Source organism: Perca fluviatilis, chromosome 4, assembly GCF_010015445.1.
Source record: "Perca fluviatilis chromosome 4, GENO_Pfluv_1.0, whole genome shotgun sequence".
NCBI lineage: Eukaryota > Metazoa > Chordata > Actinopteri > Perciformes > Percidae > Perca > Perca fluviatilis.
This window is the reverse complement of record NC_053115.1, coordinates 32,197,722-32,219,304: the sequence shown is the minus strand read 5'-3', so window position 1 is coordinate 32,219,304 and position 21,583 is coordinate 32,197,722. Positions and strand designations below refer to the sequence as shown.

The following is a 21,583-nucleotide window of genomic DNA, read 5'->3' as shown; positions in this document are numbered from 1 at the left end:
GGCCAGTTTGTAGCCTCTTGCCTGTTTACGGCTTACAGTCCGCTCTGTGCGTGGCTATGGTTGTTGTACGCAAACCAACCAGCTGACAGTTTGCAGGGCTTCGGTAGAGATGCGTGGACAAAAGGAAAGAAGATGAAACACAGCTACTTTTAAACCTTATGAAAGATGTCAAGAAGCTGGTTGAAGGAATGAAAGAGGGAGGCTGTGTTTGCACGTCCAAACAAGTCCGCCAACGGTGGGAAACTGAGAAAATCCTTTTCTTCACGGCTGCATGTAAACAGGAATATTAGTGAAACATTCATTTCCATTAGCCAAGTAAACAACTTAGTCAGAACATGGTCTGTTCAGGAACAAAGGCAAAAACTGGAATATTATGTGCATGCAAATGCAGTCACTGATTCTTTGGCAACAAAACCTAAGTTTGTTTCCTGCATGAATTGAAGCTGGGAGTTGAAATGAAAGACCCAGTAGAGAGAAGCAAGGATGAAATGGGTATGGATAGATGAGACAAGAGGGACAGATTGCTGGAGGGGAAGAGGGGATGAGGTGAAGAGGGAGAGAAAGAAGAAAGGGGGGAGGGCAGGGGGTAAGAGATGCGAGCGGTAAGACGGGACGATGAAACGGGGGAGAGAGGGAGGACATAGGAAGCCAGTGAAGTGGTGAGCAAAAAGCAAAAAAAAGAAGAAGGATCAAAAGAGATTACAGAGGGAGAAAGGACAGTAGAGCATAGAGAGGAGTAGAAACTAGACAAAGAGAGGGTGACCGGTAAAAGAGGAGCAGAGAAACAAAGAGAGAGAGAGAGTGTGAAGCTGACAGGAACAGAGGAGTAGAGGATGAGAAGATGACAGGGAGGGAGTTGGTCACCCCTGTAGTTCTGCTAGGAGGAGGTCTGGACCTGCTACATCTCCTAATGAGCACCACAGAGAGTGTGTCTGGGGCTGTGTGTGTGTGTGTGTGTGTGTGTGTGTGTGTGTGGCTGCTCGTTTACATGTATGCTTGTGAGGACCAGTGTGAGTCGTAGACCTTGAGAGCTGGCTGGCCCTCACTTTTTCAGCGGGCTGTTTAAGGGTTAGGAATTGGTTTTAGGGTTGAGGTTAAAATTGGGTTTGCATAAAAATTGAGGTTTGTTATTCTTTCATACACTAATTGGGATCCCCATTAGCTGCTAACAATGTAGCCGCTACTCTTCCTGGGATCCACATAAAACACTCATAACATATACATAAAAATACCAAACAGACAATTTTACATCCATTTAAAACAAGACATTTAGTGCAAGTTAAAGAATGTCACTGTGTGAACATGTTTCGTAAATTTATGTCAAATAGAATAACATAACATTCCGACAATTATAGTCCAGCATAGCTGAATCCAATTTTTTTTTAGTTTTTGTTTAAAGGTCCAGTGTGGTAGGAATTTCTCCCATCTAGCGTTGAGATCATATATCGCAATCAACTCTCTCGCACCGCGCAGTTCAAAGTACGTATTAAAGCTACGGTAGCCTTCACGCTTCAAAAAGCCGATCTTTTGCTTTTTTTCAGTATCCTTTTTCTTTTCCTGGCCGAAGAAGAAGACTCCTGTTCCTGAAATTTGGATTTTGAATACGTGCATGAGGCGGAGTGGCAATCGGGAGAGTCGGGAATTTTCCCGGTGGGCCGGTAGTGTTTCGAGGCCGCTCCGGCCGGTCTGATCGCCCGCTTCGAACACATCTTCCTTTTTTAAGAATGACTTCAGTGCCGTTCTATGTTCTTTTCTCAAAGAAAAGCTGAACTCCAAGTCTTCCAGAAGACCGCTGTTCCCAGCAGCAGCAGCCATCTTCTTTGTTTTCAATTAGCAGGGAATTCACGCGGAACCGTCGCAACTCTGCCGTCATTATGTTAAGCGCGCCCACTGTCTCTATACACGATGTGATTGGCCTGACTAGAGTTTGGTTTTTCCAGCTCCCAAGCCAACGGAGAGTTGCTAGACTGACCCTGGCCGCAATTTACATTTGCTGCCGCTAGGGTGCGTCTAGATTTCTAGGCTAGTAGTCGCCGCATGGCGGTCACCTTTTTTCGGCTCATACTTAACAGCATGACCGGGACCTCATGGTGCTCTGTACCCGGCTCACACTCACCTTATCTCAGCTATATTTAACTGTAAAGACCGCTAAACTTAACTGTCATGTGACCGGTTTGCCGTAATTTGGTAAGATATCATACAAATTGTGCATAAGTGTTCATACCATATTGTTGTTGGTTAATGCTCATCTCCAACTACAAGTGCAACCTCTTTATACAACAGTCATAACAGCGAGGGAAGTCAATAACCAGGTCAAGACATATCTGAAGAGCTTGAACGACACTACCTATTGTTACAGGCACGATGTTCATTATGTTGAGGATCCGCAGCAGAAATACATAGCCATGTGAGCATGCTTTTCCATCTATTTGCCTTTTGGTGAAAACACTGCAACCCATCATATAAAATGCTGATTGATTGGCTGATTTATGATGGTGATAATTATAATGGCTATTATTTATTAGTAATAGCTGCAAGTAGTTGTTAACAGCAGTAGTAGTACTGTCAAACTGCTGTTTTCTCTCTCTTTGTCTCTCTTTGAATTTCTGTATGTGGGATCAGAACCAACTCTGTGTTTCGCAGGGTGTTAATGAGAGCATTGAGATTAAAACTCCCGTGTGTGTGTGTGTGTGTGTGTGTGTGTGTGTGTGTGTGTCAAAGAAAGCTTGCTCATACTATTTTTGTGCTGCTCATCTAGTTTTGTGCATACAGAAAGTGTTATAAGAAGCACAGACAGCAAAACAATGTGAACAAAAGAGAATATATCTTTTTATTTTACTGTTGAGGTTTCATATGTCAACGTCCACTTTGAAACCAGGTTTGGGCTTGTTAGCGTGTGTAAATGTGAGTGTCTTAAATGGAACTTCTTTTCCGACAGTTCAGCCAAATAGTGCCTCTTTTGATTGAAATTTGAGTGAACAGCAGACACTCGAGAAACCTGTCGAAAAATGTGATGTTTATAGAGATGCTCAGAGAGAAGAGGAGTGAGTGCGTTTGTGGGAGAGAAATTGAGTGTAAGAGAGAGCAAGACGGAGGGGGGGGGGGATGCTTATTAATGCAGAGCTCTGTGCTCAGGCAGCAGTGAAATCCTGAGCAGGATTAGCATGCTAATAGCGACAGGACCTCATCAGGAACTTCACAAAACCTACCCCTGTGTGTGTGTGTGTGTGTGTGGGAAGAGACAGAGTTTTGAGTTTTGTCATGTGTGTGACAAAGGGAGAGTGTGAATGTCACTGGCTACCTGTGTGTGTGTGTGTGTGTGTGTGTGTGTGTGTGTGTGTGTGTGTGTGTGTGTGTGTGTGTGTGTGTGTGTGTGTGTGTGTGTGTGTGTCCGTCCTTGGGTTTCAGATGAGTCATGTTGTGACTCAGACCATCTCTAACACTTTTAGAAAAATCTGGCAGTTTCTGACAGTCAAACCACATCACATGTTGTGACATAAGAGGCTGAGCGTAGTTGCAGTGGTGGAAGAAGTATTTAGATCCATTACTTCAGTAAAAGTACCAATACCACACTGTGAAAATACTCCATTACGAGTAAAAGTCCTGCATTTAAAATCTTACAATGTGAAGTGAAAGTACTTTAACAAGGGCCAAACCAACTAAATTGAGCTCTTTCTACTTGCCAGCAACCAGACGAATTCGGCCGAGCTCATGTTTTATTTGCCCCCCCCCCCCCCTCACACATTCAGACAGATTTCCTGCCGAAGAGAACCTTGGTGGGCCGATCACAGAGTATCATCGACAATCCAGATTTGAAAAGTTCACACTTCACTAGTTTTCGCTGCTCTGATTGGTTATAGGTCCATCCATCTGCATTCGGTCTTCAGGTCCGTCCAGCGCAAAGCACTGGGCCCACCAATCTCAGATCAAACTGTCAAACTAGGCGCTGCTGATCAAATATGCATCAAGATTCTGTTGCTGTTTCTTCTGCAAACTTTCAGTCTAAAATGTTTTCAGAAACATATTTAAGTGTACTGTTTAGCTGTAATTTGAGAACGTTTGGGACCAGGCTGCCATTTTCTTTCCTGATTCACAACCGCTGAAGCACCGTCCCAATTTGCCGTTGTTGCTCAGCGTTACTTTGGGGGGGGGGGTCACTTTTTGTTGTTCTGATTTGTTGTGGGTCATGTTCCGTTGCTCTGATTGGTTGTAGGTCATGTTTTTGTGCTCTGATTGGTTTTAGGTCATGTTCCGTTGCTCTGATTGGTTGGAGGTCATATTCCGTTGCTCTGATTGGTTGTATGTCATGTTTTTGTGCTCTGATTGGTTGTAGGTCATGTTTTGTTGCTCTGATTGATTGTAGGTCATGTGTTTGTGCTCTGATTGGTTTTAGGTCATGTTCCGTTGCTCTGATTGGTTTTAGGTCATGTTTTTTAGCTCTGATTGGTTGTAGGTCATGTTATTGTGCTTTGATTGGTTGTAGGTCATGTTTCGTTGCTCTGATTGGTTGGAGGTCATGTTTCGTTGCTATGATTGATTGTCGGTCATGTGTTTGTGCTCAGATTGGTTGTAGGTCATGTTTCGTTGCTCTGATTGGTTGTAGGTCATGTTTCGTTGCTCTGATTGATTGTAGGTCATGTTTTTGTGCTCTGATTGGTTGTAGGTCATGTTTTGTTGCTCTGATTGGTTGTAGGCCAATCGTGTTCTTTTCCTTTGTCTGCTTTGTCAACTTCTCTAATTTACTATGACTGTTTGCTGCAACCAGTTATTTCAAACAGAAGATAGGTGTGGGTGAAAGTGTGTGTTTGTGTGTGTGTGTGTGTGTGTGTGTGCGCGCGTGCGTGTGTGCGCACACGTCAATCTCTAATGCATTCCAATCTTTCTACTTCCCCTTTGTAGTCACCCCTCTGTCCAAACCAATTGATTCAATTGAGTACAGACATGCGTCCAGGCATTAGTGTGCGTTTGTGTGTTGTTCATGTAGTGTTTGTGTTCATGAAGCTTGAAGTGTGTGTGTGTGTGTGTGTGTGTGTGTGTGTGTGTGTGTGCATGCATGCGACAGCCAGTGAAAGTGATCGGTGGCGACGGTTGTTCCTGTGTTCCTTCATGCGGAACTAAAGGTTATAAGGCAGGTCCTCTATTGATTTATGTAGCAGATAATTAAAGTCACAATAGACCCCTTCAGGAAACCACTTCCTCCCCTTCAAGACTTAACATACACACACACACACACACACACACACACACACACACACACACACACACACACACACACACACACACTGTACTAGAACTGAGAGAAGGAGATTTAAGACAATCCCACACAACTGTCTTCGCTCAATCGCTCGTTCACACAGGCTTACTGTAACTCCGTCCCTCTGTTTCCTACATCGAGAAGAGGACTTCCAGAGAAATCCCATAAACAGTAGTCAGTTTTCCATTCACCTCTTTTTATTCACAGTTTGAAGTGTTGCATTAAAAAAGCTGATTGGAAACAACAGAATTCGATTAAAACTTTCTCAAAAAAACACACTTGCCTTTGTGGAAAAAAATGTATTGGCTAAATGGGATATGGAAATTTGATGATAAACTTTGACATAGCAAACATTTAACTCACAGGACTAGGGTTGGGCATCGGTTGGATATTAACGATTCTGATTCCAATTCCGATTCTTCCTTTTGATTCCGATACTTTGAGGGGTGGAGTTGAAACGGGTCACATCCTTATTTCACAAATAAGAGGAAAATTTTATTTTGATTTAAAGGTGGGTTGTTGTTGTTTGACGGGGCTTTTTCAACGTAAAATAAAGCCACACTAGAGCACCGCTTACTGTGCTCCACGGCTGCAACACAACAAGCGCCTGGCCGCTACAGAAACCAAAACTTGCACATGTTAAATTTGGAACCCATGATCAGATTTGAAACCAAATCCTCCAAACGATTCCAAATGATTGCAATAAAGAAACTATTCCGATGGAATCGTATTTTTGAAACGATTCCAAGTAGGAATTGGTTCTCGATGCCCAACCCTACACAGGACTTATCAGCTGCTTCCGCATCTTCTCGAATATTCCCATAACGTGTCTTTGTCTCCGTAAAAAATGGAACATGGCCAATATGAGCTAACATTAAAAAACAAGTAACACTTTCCCAGTTGAACCAAATTCCTGAAGACTTCTAAATTTTTCTCACAGAGAGAGAGAGAGAGAGAGAGAGAGAGAGAGAGAGAGAGAGAGAGAGAGCGAGAGAGCGAGAGAGAGAGAGAAATCAGGTTAGATGGCCAAGGCAACTTTAGTTTCCAGTTAACAGCCTCTCCATCTTCTACTCTGTTCATTGGTGGATTACAGCCATGCGTAGCCTATAGCGCCAACCTCTGACCAAACTACTGTAGCCTAGTTTATTGGTTTCAAAACAGCTTTTTGACATTTCAAAAGTTTGCTTAAAATTAGTTTGACAAATGAATGGAAACACAGCTAGTGACATATCTGTGGGGAATTTGGATTGTCAAGATTGAGGATTGATGTAACATTGGTCCTGAAATGAATTATTTAACTTAAAAAAAGAAAAGAAACGATGGTAAGATATCATTCCTCCAATTTTTCCATTTGTGATGGAAATGTTGCGTTTTGCAGGGCAAACGTTAGGCTCTCACATTGGGTACATTTGGGTCTTACATTTCTGAAGGTACCAATATATAACAGTCAGTCAGTGGTGTTCATTACACCCCAGAGGAGTTCAACCTTCTTATTCTATGGAATTTAGCCTGCATAGTCAATAATTGTCATTCTGAGGAGCTAAACATTTGCTGATATTGCTTGTAGTTTGCTGGGACTTTCCGTTCTGCTACACTCATTGTAGCTTCTGTAACTATCTCAACAAGGTATCATGTCCTCTACCTTTATTCATCTACAGGAAGATGAATATAATGGTGAATACACCAAGCAACATCGTAGAAAAGTGTAAAGTACTGTGCGCCTCTGATATCTATTAGGCAGCATGTGAGTGTTTACAGATTGTATCTTTAACAGCTGCACACCAGCCCTTCTCCTCCCTCCTTTTGGTTTCCATTTGAGCTCTTCTCGCTTGTTTTTACATTCGCTGCCCTGCTGCTCTCATGCAAACTGCAGAAACCTCCACGAAACGCGTTCAGGACACACAGACACACACAACCTCTGGCACCAGAATTTACAGCACGTTCTCTTTAAAAGAGAATTTTTCATTTAGCACACATTGACTTCCTCTTTCACCCACGATCATTTCCTTTCCTCGTCAGAGATTGGTCTGAGACACACACACACACACACACACACACACACACACACACACACACACACACACACACACACACACACACACAACCTGCAACCCCTCTGGATACTATGCATTTCATATCACTAGACCTTGCTTTATTAAATCACAAGTAGACGTTTTCTGTATTAATATGTTACTCTATTAAACATTCATCCTTTCTCATCCTACTCTCCAGACGCTGACGCACACGCACACACACACACACACACACACACACACACACACACAAACACACACACTCATGCAAAACACAAACCTCTCACCTCACAACTTTTCTTTTAAATCCAGAACTGACTTCACCTGACACACCAGCACTCTTTCTGCATTTTTGGTTGCTTAACACTTTATCTTGCGCTCTTTCTTACACACACACACACACACACACACCTCAAACCCATGTCTGCGTGTGTTATGCTAAGAAACCTCTGTCTGCTTTCTCTTATTTTCCAGGGTTATTGGGGTGGCAGTAATTGCATTTAGTGTTTAGCCAGTGAGTTTGTGGGCCGCAGGGTGGGTTTGTGTGTGTGTGTGTGTGTGTGTGTGTGGTGCATGGAGGCAGATGGCATATGTTTTTAAATGACTTAATGGGTCTATTTAAGGATCTTGGCATGTTCGCTGACAATGGATTTAATATGAGTTAACTAAGAGACAAGATAAGAGTACAAACGCACACACACAGACACGCACAGACACATATACACTCATACCTTTGAACAGATGAAGTGACTATTTTCTAAACTTAATAAAGTAGTTTTGGTGCCATAATAACCAAACTGCGACAATTTCACAACATTAAAGACGTGTTTAAAATCGCGACCTTTACGTTCAAAACTGCGACCAACGTTCCCTGGTTTAGATATGACTACGGAAAACGCTCCTATGGGTTGTGTTAGAGTATAGGAACAAAGAACCCGTGTGGCCGTATGGATTACAGGACTTGCTGTATTATTTGGTTACTTTCCTAACCTGACTCCACCAGATGGATTGCTTCGCATTTGCTCGGCATATCCATTTAGGAACTTTCCGTTGCAGAACTTTTGGGAAGGGGCGAAAATACTGCTTAGCTGATTGGATAAACCATCTGTCTATCACCTATGTTGGTGATAGACGGGCCAAATCAACCAATCAGATCAACGAAGCGTATGAAAATACAACCACAAGCCCCTGCTGCTGCAGGCAAAGCATATCTCGTTAGCTCAGCAAGCAAGCAACATGTCGGTAAAGGATATTTGCCGTTTGTGTAACAAGAATTTACGAATAAAAGGCAACATTTCAGGTTCCTGGACCATATTCCAAAAGAAGGATCCAAGAGAAAAAAAGCATTAGCGAGTGGCTAACCGAATTAGGACTACCGCTGTCTGAAAATACTGGTTAGCTGATTGGATAAACCATCTGTCTATCACCACCTAAACCCGCCTCAAAACCAACGCTGATTGGCCCCGTCGTTTGGCGAACGGCTCCAAATTTTCTCTATCTCAAGATGCCAGACTGATCTGCGAGTGGAAAACTGGAGCTCGCGAGATCAGGACGGTCTCACGAGGCTATGACTTTCCACCGATGACATAGAAACTGCTCCGCTGTGCACACACATTCACACATGAACCCACGGCAACATGTCCTCGGTTTGCTCCTACACACACAAACATACACTTGAACACACAGTCATGTTCGGGATCAGTAGATGTTATCTAAGTGAGCAGTAAACAGACTCTTTAGAGCCATTCGCCTCAGGGTGCCTCCTTCTGGTTTGGGACTCCGTGGGTCCTGTCGCACTGTGTTAGCTTTGGCTGACATGAAAGGCTCTAATGGCTGCTTTTGGTGTCTCAGGGGAATGGGAATCTTAACATGAGAAAGACAGGGGATTCTGCTTAAATAAGTGTTATCATTGGAGATGGTGTTTATGTGTAAGTGGGTATATTCAGGGCATAGAGTTATTTTTGCTGCCCGTGTGTTTGTGTTCTTGTTTAACTATATTCGTGGGGTCCAAAAACCAGGAGTCCAGTATACTTGTGGGGTCCCGAGAGCTTTGTGGGGCCAAAATGCTGGACCCAGATTTGGTTGGAGGATTAGGGATAGAATTAGGTTATGGTTATGAGGGTAAGGGTTAAGGTTAGGCATTTAGTTGTGATGGTTAAGGTTAGGGAAAGGGGCTAGGGAATGCATTATGTCAATGACGGGTCCCCACAAAGATAGTGAAACGCTGTTTGTGTGTGTGTGTGTGTGTGTGTGTGTGTGTGTGTGTATATGAGATCACTTTGCTGTTTCTGCATGGATGTGAGTGTTTGTGGATGAAGGCCAGCTGGCTTGCATAATGACAGTGTGTTTGTGTGCATTATAGTGATATAGAGTAAGTCTGATCCATGTCGAAGCACATGTCTAAATGGACAATATGTGAGCTCAAGCAGAATAATCAGTTCTGAATGCATGAATACCCAATAACCTCTTTACATGTTAAACAAATAGCTCTGTTTGTTAAGGGGTTTTTGTGTCACTTTATAGCAGTAATGGACTATAAAACACATTATATTTTGATGTAGTTATAATGCCATGTTGCATGTGTGGTCATGAAACATTTAAAACAAGCAAGTAAGCTAATATCAAGGATTGGCGGTGGCGGTGACCTCTAGTGGCCGAAGTAATTATGACAGGAGAAAAAGACGTAGGCTAGGTGATGTAGTGTAAAGAGCGATAAAGTCTGTTCGGGGTGGATGGATGGCTCAAACGAAAACGTGACTTCCACCCTGGAGACGGTTGTTCAGGTCCCGCGTGAAAGCAAAAGTCAACGTATACTTATTTGAATTAACTCGAGGAAGTCAACTTGCATGTTAAGTTCCGTGGCAGTTATGTACCTAACTACGTCACATTGTACGTAACTACGTCATGTAAGTTAAGTAACGTAATAGGGCTGCACGGTATGTGGAAAATATTTAATTGCCATCATTTTTACTGATTTTGCGATTGCAATATGATTCACGATATTTGATGGAATGATCACTTTTGGATCATTGCTCTCATTCTCATTGAAAAATATGAAAATATTCAACAAATGTTTGCGAGGATCTGTACTAAACAAAGATTTGAATAGTTTGACATATTTTGCCTTGAACAAATACTGTGCGATTTAGTGCGATTTTGGTATATTGCACTAGTCGATTAATTGTGCAGCCCTATAACGCAACAAACCCAAACCCAAACCCTGATCTTTTCCTAAACCTAACCAATAGGTTTTGATGCCTAAACTTAACCAAACCGACAATATTAACCACATGTTTAATAAAACTGTGAGCGTTCTGTTTAGATATGAGGACGTGGGTCGTATTACAGGGTAGGAACAAGTTTTGTGAGTTGGAGGACTTGTTGCAAAATGGACAGGAAGTGAATTTTATTGAGAGATCTCAAACGGTTATTCATTTTGTATTTAACCAGCGCGCTCTTACTTTTTTGAAATGTGTGTTATTTTGCCACCTTGTGCAAACACATTACCATTAACACTCCATTCTGTGAAAAGTAATTCTGCTTTTTACGCTTTGGTGAGAAAGTCTTTTACGCTTTGGTGAGAAAGTCTTTTTTTGAACAAACAAATTACATCAAAACAAGTCTATGTAATTTCTGTCAGTTATTAATTTGCCGACAATGACAGTTTTTAATTGAAAAAGCAAATTTCATTGGGTCTATTAAGTGAAGACATGGAATGACTCAATTATAAAACAAGTTTAAAAGAGCCACTGTGAGCGAATGCCTGGAGACGCTTCTCTCCTGGAACCACAGGGTTTGATATACAGAGCAGCAGGTGCTGAAGAGAAAATGTCCAACGAGCTCTCGCATACATGAAACATTTAATTGGCTGTGAACCAACAACAATCACATTTCTGCTCCTTTCTCTCTCGCCGCTGAAGTAAATTAGTTTTTTGATAAATAATTCTGTTTGACGAGCGCAGAAAAACAAGGTAAGAGGTTCATCCCAGCCATTAAAAAAATAAGCATGTCAAAGATTATGTCTGACAGGGCATCTATTCAGTGTTTGTGTTGATGCTATTCCTAAAATAAGACAAAGAATTAGATTTTTCATTACCTTTCGATTAATGCAACTGAATCAGCACTTCCCATCATCCAGGGTATGTTACATCATGCATGACGAAAGAATGGAAGACATACATTGCTTTAATTACCTGAACGAAGGTGGAACATTACATATTACTTTTGGCTTACAAAGAATAACAATTAAAACTTACAAAGAAGTGTGAGTATGCTTTTTCATAATTTTTTACTATGCATGTACTGTACAGTCAAACAAATGTGATGCTCTCTCGACTAGATGATTGTCCGATGGTTGCAGATCCCTTCTTTTTTTTTTCTTCAATCGCTGCCTTTGTGCCTTTTAGTAGCGTTTCTGAATCTGGCTTTGAAAATATGTTTGGACAAAAACATTAGATTCAAATGAGATTAATCAGCATCAAAAAAGGATGTGATGTCACAGGGCAATAAGAGAGCAGGGTGATCAGCTAGGACATTATAACATTGCCATTCAATTTATTATCGTTCATGACTGTCACGCATCTCTCAATTGACAGTAACATCCTGGCAGCAGCTTCGCCAGTCACCTACTGTTTATTTACAGTAAGTAACCGGTTTGAAATGTTAAGGTATTTTACTGTAAATAGGCAATATTCTTACTGTATTATTTTAATTTGCAATAATATGCTGGCTGCAGTGTAACTCCCTCCATTTCCTTTATTGTCCCAAGATGCATCGGTGTTAACAGTAAATACTTGTAATCTGTAACATTCACAGACAGTGCTGTAATATTATTATTTTCTCCCAGAATGCATTGCCATTTACAGTATGATCCTGTATAACATTGAAACCGTAAGATACGGTGACATCAAAGGTTTACAGTGTGTGTTTTCAATTGACCTGCCAGATGCATTTATTTTTTTCATTCAGGAAACTGGTTTACTCACAACAGCTGATTTTTTTGCTGCAGTTGACAGTTGGATGCAAACGTGGCGGCTGACAATATTTTCGGCAGAACCAAAAAAATAAATGCGTATAAATAATGATGGAAATTTGTGTAAACTTTCTAGGTGAACTTTTAAGTACAAATTGAGTGGTTGTTCGTGTGTGTGTGTGTGTGTGTGTGTTTTTGGCATGCTCGAGTCATAATATCAATATTTCATTATATTGGTTACAGGAATGTTAATTAGCAGAGATGAAGGGATTCTGTTTGTTTTGGTGTCACACTAACACGCATGCACACACATATGCATTACACATGAACATACATTTATGCACAAACCCTTACAGCTGCAACTCAAACATGCGTGCACGCACACACGCACTCACGCACACACACGCATGCCCACGTCCCCGATCAGAGCGGAGCACTGTTATATTTTCATTATGCAAATGTTCTGACACAGAACATGTGTGTGTAATTATGTTTGTGTGATGGTGTCAATGAGACGCGGAAAAGGGAGGTGTTGTACTGAATTTTCAGAACTAGATCATGGGCACTGACACCCACCCACCCACTCGCTCTCTCTCACACACACACACACACACACACACACACAAGCACAGTCTCGCCTACCGCTGGGAGCTACTTCTCCCTCTCATACCCTGATCGTGTTTATAACTTTTTATTCTAATGAGATCATTTTGATTTCTTTTCATTTCTAATGAGATCACTGAACAACGAGGGGGCGATAAAGGCTAATTATCTGAGTATTGATTAATTTATAACAGCTTTTTTCATATCTTTAAGAAAAATTGTGTTTTTCCTAGCTTTCACCCACTGCTGGAGGTGGGTTTTTTTTTAACACAGACTACAGATAGAGCGCAGGAGTTTTTTTTTTCTTTTTTTAAATTTTATTTCCCAGTTGATGTAAGGCTTGAAGAGGCATAATCACAACTATACCATGCATTTCTTGCATTGTACATTTTAAGGTGTATGGGTATATGGTTAACACTGTCTGGCCACAAGGGGGTCTGGGAAGGCAATATAGGAGGCAGACCATAGACTGTACAGTCTATGAGGCAGACTCCGCACATTCATGTCAAAGTCCAAAAGAATGATTGATTTACAGTGTTAAATGCAACTCGAGAAAAACTGAATAGTTAAGAGATGCTTGCTCATTTTAAACTTCTATCAAAACCATAGTGATTGGTACTGATACTGAGGGAACAACGCTTCTTTCCCTAATGTGAACAGTACAATTCCTATGTGTTTTGTCCAAAATTGTGTCATAGGAAGATTGCCACATCATTTATGACATCCAAAGCTTCAAACGTTACTGATGCTTCTGAACGCATTTCGTATTGTTAGACAATTTGGAAGGTTTTCGAGCTAAAGTAGACATATGATGTTGGTTTACCAAGACTAAGATTCTACAACCTTGCTAGCGCTTTTTGTGAGGCTGCACTTAGGCCTTGTGACACTACCCTTTTCATGTCTCCAAAGAGGCAATTTGTTGTAGTACAGCACAGTGGTGCTTTGAGCTAAATGCTAACGTCGTCATACTAGCCTTTCTTGAACCTGGTCATAAGACTTATGAAACCTGTTTTTCTGCCTACGTGACGTTCTGAACGTAATTATGTCTGGGAGTCAATCCACTGTTTATCTAATTCACTGAAAGAGCGTGAGGCGTTTGAGTGACCTTATATGGGGATGTTGGTTCCTGGGATGTCCAATGAGAAGTGTGAGCCTGTTTTGTGGCTCGGGGTAAAAGTAGCGAATGCTGAAGGAAGGTCAGTCAAATTTTTTGCACAAAATGGCCGGTCTCCCTGAAGATTCTTTGATTCGACAAACCGGCCTAAGAAAATCACCACAGCATGCTCACAATGACAATGCTAACAGGCCGATGTTAAGCAGGTAAATAGTCACCACCCTAGCATGCTAACATATGCTAATTAGCACAAAACATGAAGTACAGCTGAGAGTGATAGGAATGCTATTAGTTTTGCAGATATTTGGTTATAAACTAAAGAATTGGACAAATTCATAATATTTACTACAATTCATCCTTAGTAGGACATGAAAGTCCATACCAAATGTCATGGTTGTTTAGACACTTCACTGAAATCCACAAATGTGAACCTCATGGTGGTGCTAGAGGAAAAGTCAGGGCAATTGGATCCATCATCTGGGAACCATCAAAGTATATGCCAAGTTTAATAGTAAATCTATTCAATAGTTGTAAGTCTGGAGATTTTTGTCTCCTAAATTTTTGTCCGAATTGCCACTTCCCAGTATTGTGTGGCACCTAAAGCGCACTAAATGACTTAGCATTAGCCTAATCTACTAGCATGTTACAGTTGATTTTGAAAAGTCAAGAAGTTTCTTCATTTTGATTTGTTTAAACTGACAAATACGCTCTCAGGAGGTGACAGCAACAAAGAGGCAGATAAAAGAAGGAAAAAGAGGAAGCGTTAAGTGATGTCATGAATAAAGCAATGACGTTCCCCCATTTCAAATGCTTCAAAACAAATTCAAATGGTTGTGTGTCAAAGCATATGTCTAATTAGGGAAGCTACTGTGTGTTGTGTGTGTGTGTGTGTGTGCAGTGCTCGGGGCTAGCAGAGAAGGCTAATGCGGTGGAAAATGTGTCTTATCCGGGCCATGAAATAACGATGAGACTCTGTGACTTAATCATGTTGACACATAAAGCTTTCTCTTCATCTGCCCCTCCCTCTCTCTCACATAAAGGCGTACTCTCTCTCTCCCCCCCCACCTCTCTCCCTGTCATTCTGTTACTTATTTCCCACCCTTCTGCTCTCTTCTCTGATAAACGGTGACAGTGTCTGTCATGCGCTCGCTCTTTCAATTCCTGCTGACAACTTCATTAGTATAATAGGGTTAGCGATGCCACAGAAGCTTAAAAAAACACACACACACTTAAAAACATATAAATTCAAACCCTACTGAAGTGATTGAAGATGTGGTATTAAAACGTTGGGGTGCTGGGGAGTAAATTTGATCACAAATATGGTGAATAACAGAGGGCGTAATTATATCAAACCCCATGTTTACTTGATCAGCCATTCGATGTACTGTATTTGCACTCTATAATTCTGAAGAGTCAGTGATATCTTTTAAAAGAATACGCCACCGTTTGTTGAAATAGGGCTTATCACGGTCTACCCTGGCTGTAGATAGGTGGGCCAACGCATTTTTTGTCTCAGTGCAAGTAATTAGGTTGTTTTTTTGTCTTTTGTTGGCTCATTTTTACTCACAACATGCTAACCGGCAACATAGGATTCCATTCACTACGCTAAGCTAACTAGCGCCGGCGGCGCCGGTGTTGCACCGGACTAAAACAATGCATGCACAAAAAATGCGTTGGCCCACCTATGTACAGCTAGGGGAGACAGTGATAAGCCCCATTTCAACAAACGGTGGCGTATCCCTTTAAATCCCTTCCTAAAACATACTTTGATCGGAGAGCCTTTCTTGATTTAATTTGAGCTTGAATCTCCTTGAACTCTCTTCTATTCTTTTAAAATTGTTCTTTTCTTTTCTACACTCCACAGGTTTTTATACATCACATAGTTTTGATTTGTTGTTTGTTGTTGACTGGCTTGTTTTGTTTGTTTTGTGAAGCACTTTGTGACATGGAGTTTGAAAAGTGGTCTATGAATTAAAATTATTATTATTAATATAATTCCCTTTCTAGTAGTTTTAAGTGGTACTGCTTTCTGCTCTCCTTTCCTTCAGATGGCATCCCCAAGGGGTTCACGTGGATGCTGGATGTCCATGCGTCATAATGGACGACGTGAGGCATTAGGAAGAGGAAGTGTGCTTGTTGACTGTCTTTTTAGTTAGAACAATGTGACCCAATTAATCCGCTCAGCCCATGTTTTGTTTGGTTGCACTTTAAACAGATACGCTAGTTGTTCTTACTCAGTTGCGTTCCTGAGGCTTGTTTGCCGCCCCAGTTGCCGATACACTTCAAACATTTCGAACGGAAATATAGTACATTACACCAGCTTAACTTTGAGAGCTGTCTTTGCATGATTCTACTACTACTTCTCTACATCTGTTCTCTGTCTGTTAGTGGACATAGCACCTTGTCCCCTGAACAACCCCACCTTGTTGAATTGTCCTCGTACAAGACGCTAAACCCAAACTGCTTGCTGCAGTGAAACTCTGTGCCACCTGACAATGTATGCGTCTTTGTCTCTCTCTGTTTAGGTGGCTGTACGTTTGAGGAGTCGTACAGCAGCTGTGGGTACAGCGTTTCTCTCGGAACCAACGGATTTACCTGGGAACAAGTCAACTCCTGGGAAAAACCCACCATGGACCCTGCCCTGCCTACTGGTAGGATTCTACTTTTGTCTCTCTGGGTTTTCTCTGGATTATATTGTATGTCATTTAGCAAACTTTATGTATGGCCTATCTACATACCTACCTATAGATTATGATTGTTGGGCCAATTATGATTTGAGCATCACAAGTTGTCTTAGTAAGTTGGACAACATCCTTTCTGGTCTGGGCCAGTTAAAATCAAGCAGTATGTGGTGTTTAATGATTCTAATAGTTTGTCTTCTGATCCAGTCACTGCCACTATTTCTCATTAGCACTATTTCAAACATTCCAATGACATGAATATAGCAAGAAAAATAATAATCCACATCCAATCCCAAATTTGTATTCCTCGTTCATCAATTGCAAAGGCAGATGTTTTTAACTGATATCCCTTACATGTGTGATTTTGGGGTCGCCAATCCGATTCGAATGTGCTCCTTTCTGACTGTAAAGACAAACAATCAGTGCATGTTGGTGGAAATAATTATATGGGGGGGTGGATCCTTAGAGGTGCTGCAGGCGGTGGGGGGGCACCATATTATTGTGTGATAGTTTAAAAAAATAATAACATGTTATTTAAAGATTTGTAAAAATATATATTTTTTTAATTTACAAATGTACACAACATTGATGATAGGCTTACTGACCTTTAGATAAGGTGTGCCATCCACAGATACAGTTACACTTAAGGATTCACTGATTCATTTTAGCATAAAAAAAAATCAACAATTATTTTAATAGCTTAGGATTGTATGTACCATAAAAAGGTATATCTGAAGGCTCTAGGCCGCCCTACACGTTATTGTAGGCCCGGTCTAATATGCAACTCTATTTTATTCATTATGGGCCCTATCTTACACCCGGCGCCGTGCAGCGCAAAGCCTGACGCAAGTGTCTGTGCTAGTTTCAATTTCCTGTCCAGCGCCCGCATCGTTGAAATAGCAAATGCACCCTGCGCCCGTCTGTGCGCCCATGGGGCGTGCTGGTCTTACAGGGAGGTGTGTTCAGGTGCATTCTTGGCATATTGCTATCTTGAGGCAGCGGGAAGTGATTGCGCCGTTGACCAACAAAAACCTGGTCTAAAGTCAATAGCGCAGCATTTCATTGTTATTTTAACTGCTTCACCTAGTGGAGTTTTGGTGGCACAGCGCTCGTGCCATATATGATCGGCTCTTTCACTTCACGCACAAGCAGATCAGTTTCTTCTCCTGAAAATCTCTCCTTCCTGCTTAGCAAATCCGCCGTCATAAATAGCAATGCGCCAAGGTACAACCGCGCCTGGCTTTTAAAGGGAATGGGAGATGTACGTTACGCCCAAAACACACACCTATGAATTAATGAAGACACTAAGTACAACCCTTTTGAACCATGCACCTGGGGCACGGACCCTTTTTTCCGCCATCAAACTAGCAAAAAGTGGATTCGGACGCGCCCTAAACGTACCTGCGTCAGGCGCTTCACGCTGTGCGCTTAGATCGTTAAAATAGGACCCAAATTATAGTAAGGGCTCCCTGCTCTGTCTCTCTTCCAGCTGATGGTTCCTTGGCCTATAAACGTTAAAGAGCCCTGCTTCAGACCATCTGATTAGATTTTGCAGGTTGGCAGTGATGCGCATATTTTTAAAAAGAAAAACTTTTAAAAAACATATTTTATTTCAGAAATGAAACGATTAAAGGTATCCACTCACTCACTTCTTTTGTCCCTTTGTTGTTAAAGCTGCAAACATTATATTTGAAGTGGTAGGATTTTTATTTTAAACATTAGGAAAGAAAAGGTTATGTTAACTTCTCTTTAGATCTCCTTCCCTCCTTCTGTCAGTTCTACGTTGGCAGACTGATGCAACTCGGTAGACAGATCGTGACGTGACCCCACGACTGGGTGTCCCTCTCCGCCTGTCAAACGCCAAAGTGGCAATCAGACGGGCCCCTCTATCCTTCTCATTCTCTCGCACACTTCTGCCCTTTTGCTCTCTCTCGCCCACTCTCTAACTCTCCCATAGACACACACATGCTTGCCCTACACACTCTCTCTCTCTTTCACACTTTCTGTCTCCTGCTTTTCCTCTCCCTCTGTCTATCTCGAGTCACCTCCTTCTCCTCTCTCAAGTCCCTTATTTGGCTGACATGAGTGTTTATCGGAAGCTCAGCAACGTTAAAATTCACATGCTTTTCTCTTTCAAACTGCATAAACCTGCCACAATGTTGAATATGTTGTTATATATCTATCTAACACAGTTGTTATATAATATCTAACACAGTCTGGATCATGCTTTTGCTGTTTTGAGGGTATGATGTAGAAAGGAAATGGTCAAGTTGTTATCCAATTATTTTTTGTCTGATTGCTGTTTTTTGTCTGCCTTTTTGACATTGATAATGGTGTCAGGGAATCGACTGTGAATGCACTCAGACACAATAGGTCGAGGTTAGTGATGTAATGATCTACTGTGCTGCTGCCAAGAGGGGAGCTGTTAGTGTTCGTGCACAAAAGAAGCTATCCCTGAGCCTCCAATTAACTTCATACTGACTCAGCGGCAGTAACAGGTTCCTGCTTTCATTTGCAGTTTTTTCAAAAGGAAGGAAGGAAGGAGATGCTGAGAAGGCAGCCCTCACTCCTAAAAAACACGTTCCCATACAGCTAAATGGCATTCTCAGTTACGTTTCGAGGGAAACATATTTTGTCCAGGATTACTTTTGTCCACGTTCAAAGTCTGCGTGGGGAGGAGGTCGGGGTGGATGAATGGGTCATAATAACACAGAACTTTCACCCAGCAGACCGCTGTTTGTGTCCCGGTTGAAGCCAGAAGTCAACGCTGACTTATTTTTGAGTTACCTTACGTAACATTCTTAACTTGTGTGTCGTACGTAGGGTTGGAAAATTCCGGGAATTTTCAAAGTTGGAAACTTTTCATGGGAATTAAGGGGAATTGATGGGAATAAACTGGATATTTTTAATATTGCTTGTTATAATACTGTTAGTCTATAACAGGCAACTTAAATGTAGTTGTAATGGAATCTTGCAGCATAATCTTGGTTAAAACAACTGGATTTGATGCAGCTTCAGTTGAATGTCCTCCCTATAGTCGTCAGTGAAATGCACGCACGCAGTAATCAGCATAAGTTACTACATACTAGCCAACATTTAGTTTTTAAAATACAGGTTGTTTTTTTTGGTGGTGGTGGGGGGAGATGGGGTGGAGGGGGGGGTGTGTAATACATTGCTATTATAAACTTATGTGTGTTAATTGTATAGCCCACTAACCATAGTAAATCAAAATTGGAATGTTTCCAAAAATATCCAGTTTATTCCCATTAATTCCTCTTTATTCCCGTTAATTCCCATGAAAGTTTCCAAATTGGAATGTTTCACCAATTCACCAACTAACTTTCCATGGAAAGTTTCCGGAAATTTTAGCTAGGTTTTTATATGAAAATCAGCAGCGCACACGGTGCATCCAGTTAATCACCAGCCAAACGCTTTATTAACACTTCAACGTGAAATCTGTAGAGTGCGTTAAAAGACAGAGAAACCAAACAAAATAAAACCACCTGGGCAAAAAAAACACAGCAAGTTCTGAAATAAGTGAAATAAATAACCAGGGATGAACCAGGTACATGTTCCCTGTCGGCTCATACAAACTAATTCTTACCTAGGTCAGGAATTAAGATGTCTCTCTAACCATCATCGTATCATTCCTACACATTCTCGCTCCCAGCCCATCAAAAAGCGACGCTTGGTCAGGGGCCTTTGGCGTTTGTTACTGACGCAAAAACTCTCCCTTAGCGTCTAGCCCTTTGGCGTCACTTTTTGGCGCGCTTGGTAGGGACTCTCTGCGTCACTTTTTTGACGCTCTGGGTCGGGACGTACGTTCAACTGACACAAGAACGGGACTAGAGATGGTCCGATACCACTTTTTTGCTTCCCGATACCGATTCCGATACCTGAACTTGCGTATCGGCCGATACCGAGTACCGATCCGATACCAGTGAGTCATATATTTCATTATGTTTTAACATCTGTATACTACTATCTCTGTATGGATGTGATATGATTTCTTTCTTTGTTGTCGGTCTGGCTCAGGATAAACTCTTTGTGAAACATGAACAAACGCAAACAAGGAATGCCCCAGAACTTTCTTTTATAGTTATAATGAAAAAGAACATAAATAAACTACTTTAACGTAGATTTTCTTTAGGGCTTCATTACGTGGTATCGGATCGGTGCATAAACTCCAGTACTTCCCGATACCGATACCAGCATTTTAGGCAGTATCGGAGCCGATACCGATACTGGTATCGGTATCGGAACATCTCTAAACGGGACACAAACCTCAGTCTCCTGGGTGCAAGTCCTGTGTTGTTTGACCCATCCACCACCCCAACCTGCCTCCTTTACGAACATATTCGGTCTTTCATACTACTCACTACCATTGCCACTCTGAATACTACGCCATCTTACAGCGCCGCGGTCGAGCTGCTGCTCTACCCGGTGCGTTCCATGTAGACTCTAAAGGGGGATTTTTGCGTCGTACTGTAAATCTGACGCTGACAGACTCTGACCAAGAGTCAGTATTTGACGAGTTGGGAGTGAGACCGGGTTGATCTTTCTCACATTGCACCCAAATGATCCCTCCCTTCTTCCCTCTTTCTTTCTCTCTCTCTGCCATGTATGTATCTGTCAGTCATGTCAATTATTGCTCTCATACATCATCATCTCTCTTTTGCCGTCATTGTCTCTGACTTGTCAGAAGAGATGGAGAGAGAGATCTGTCAGCCGCAGCCCGCACTCACCACACCAACATCTCGTACTGAAGATCTGATGCGATTGAACGGGCATGATCGCTGGGTCTGTCTCTCCATCCATATATATGTCTCATGTCACTTATCTGTCTCATCTATCGGTGCGGGCGGTGGTTGTCGGAGGCAATAGCCATCACGTCCTATAAGCCCTTCTCATAGAAAACGTATTGAC

The 21,583-nt window shown here is 41.8% G+C and overlaps 1 protein-coding gene across 11 annotated transcripts in view; it reads left to right on the top strand.

Annotated features, from left to right (window-relative positions):
* Positions 1–21,583, top strand: part of ptprt (protein tyrosine phosphatase receptor type T) — a 452,792-nt gene that overhangs the window by 47,905 nt on the left and 383,304 nt on the right. For all 11 annotated transcript variants that reach the window (XM_039797954.1, XM_039797952.1, XM_039797953.1 and 8 more), the window contains exon 2: positions 16,502–16,627. In XM_039797954.1, the coding sequence (XP_039653888.1) occupies positions 16,502–16,627 (126 nt within the window). The remainder of the gene's footprint in view (positions 1–16,501; positions 16,628–21,583) is intronic.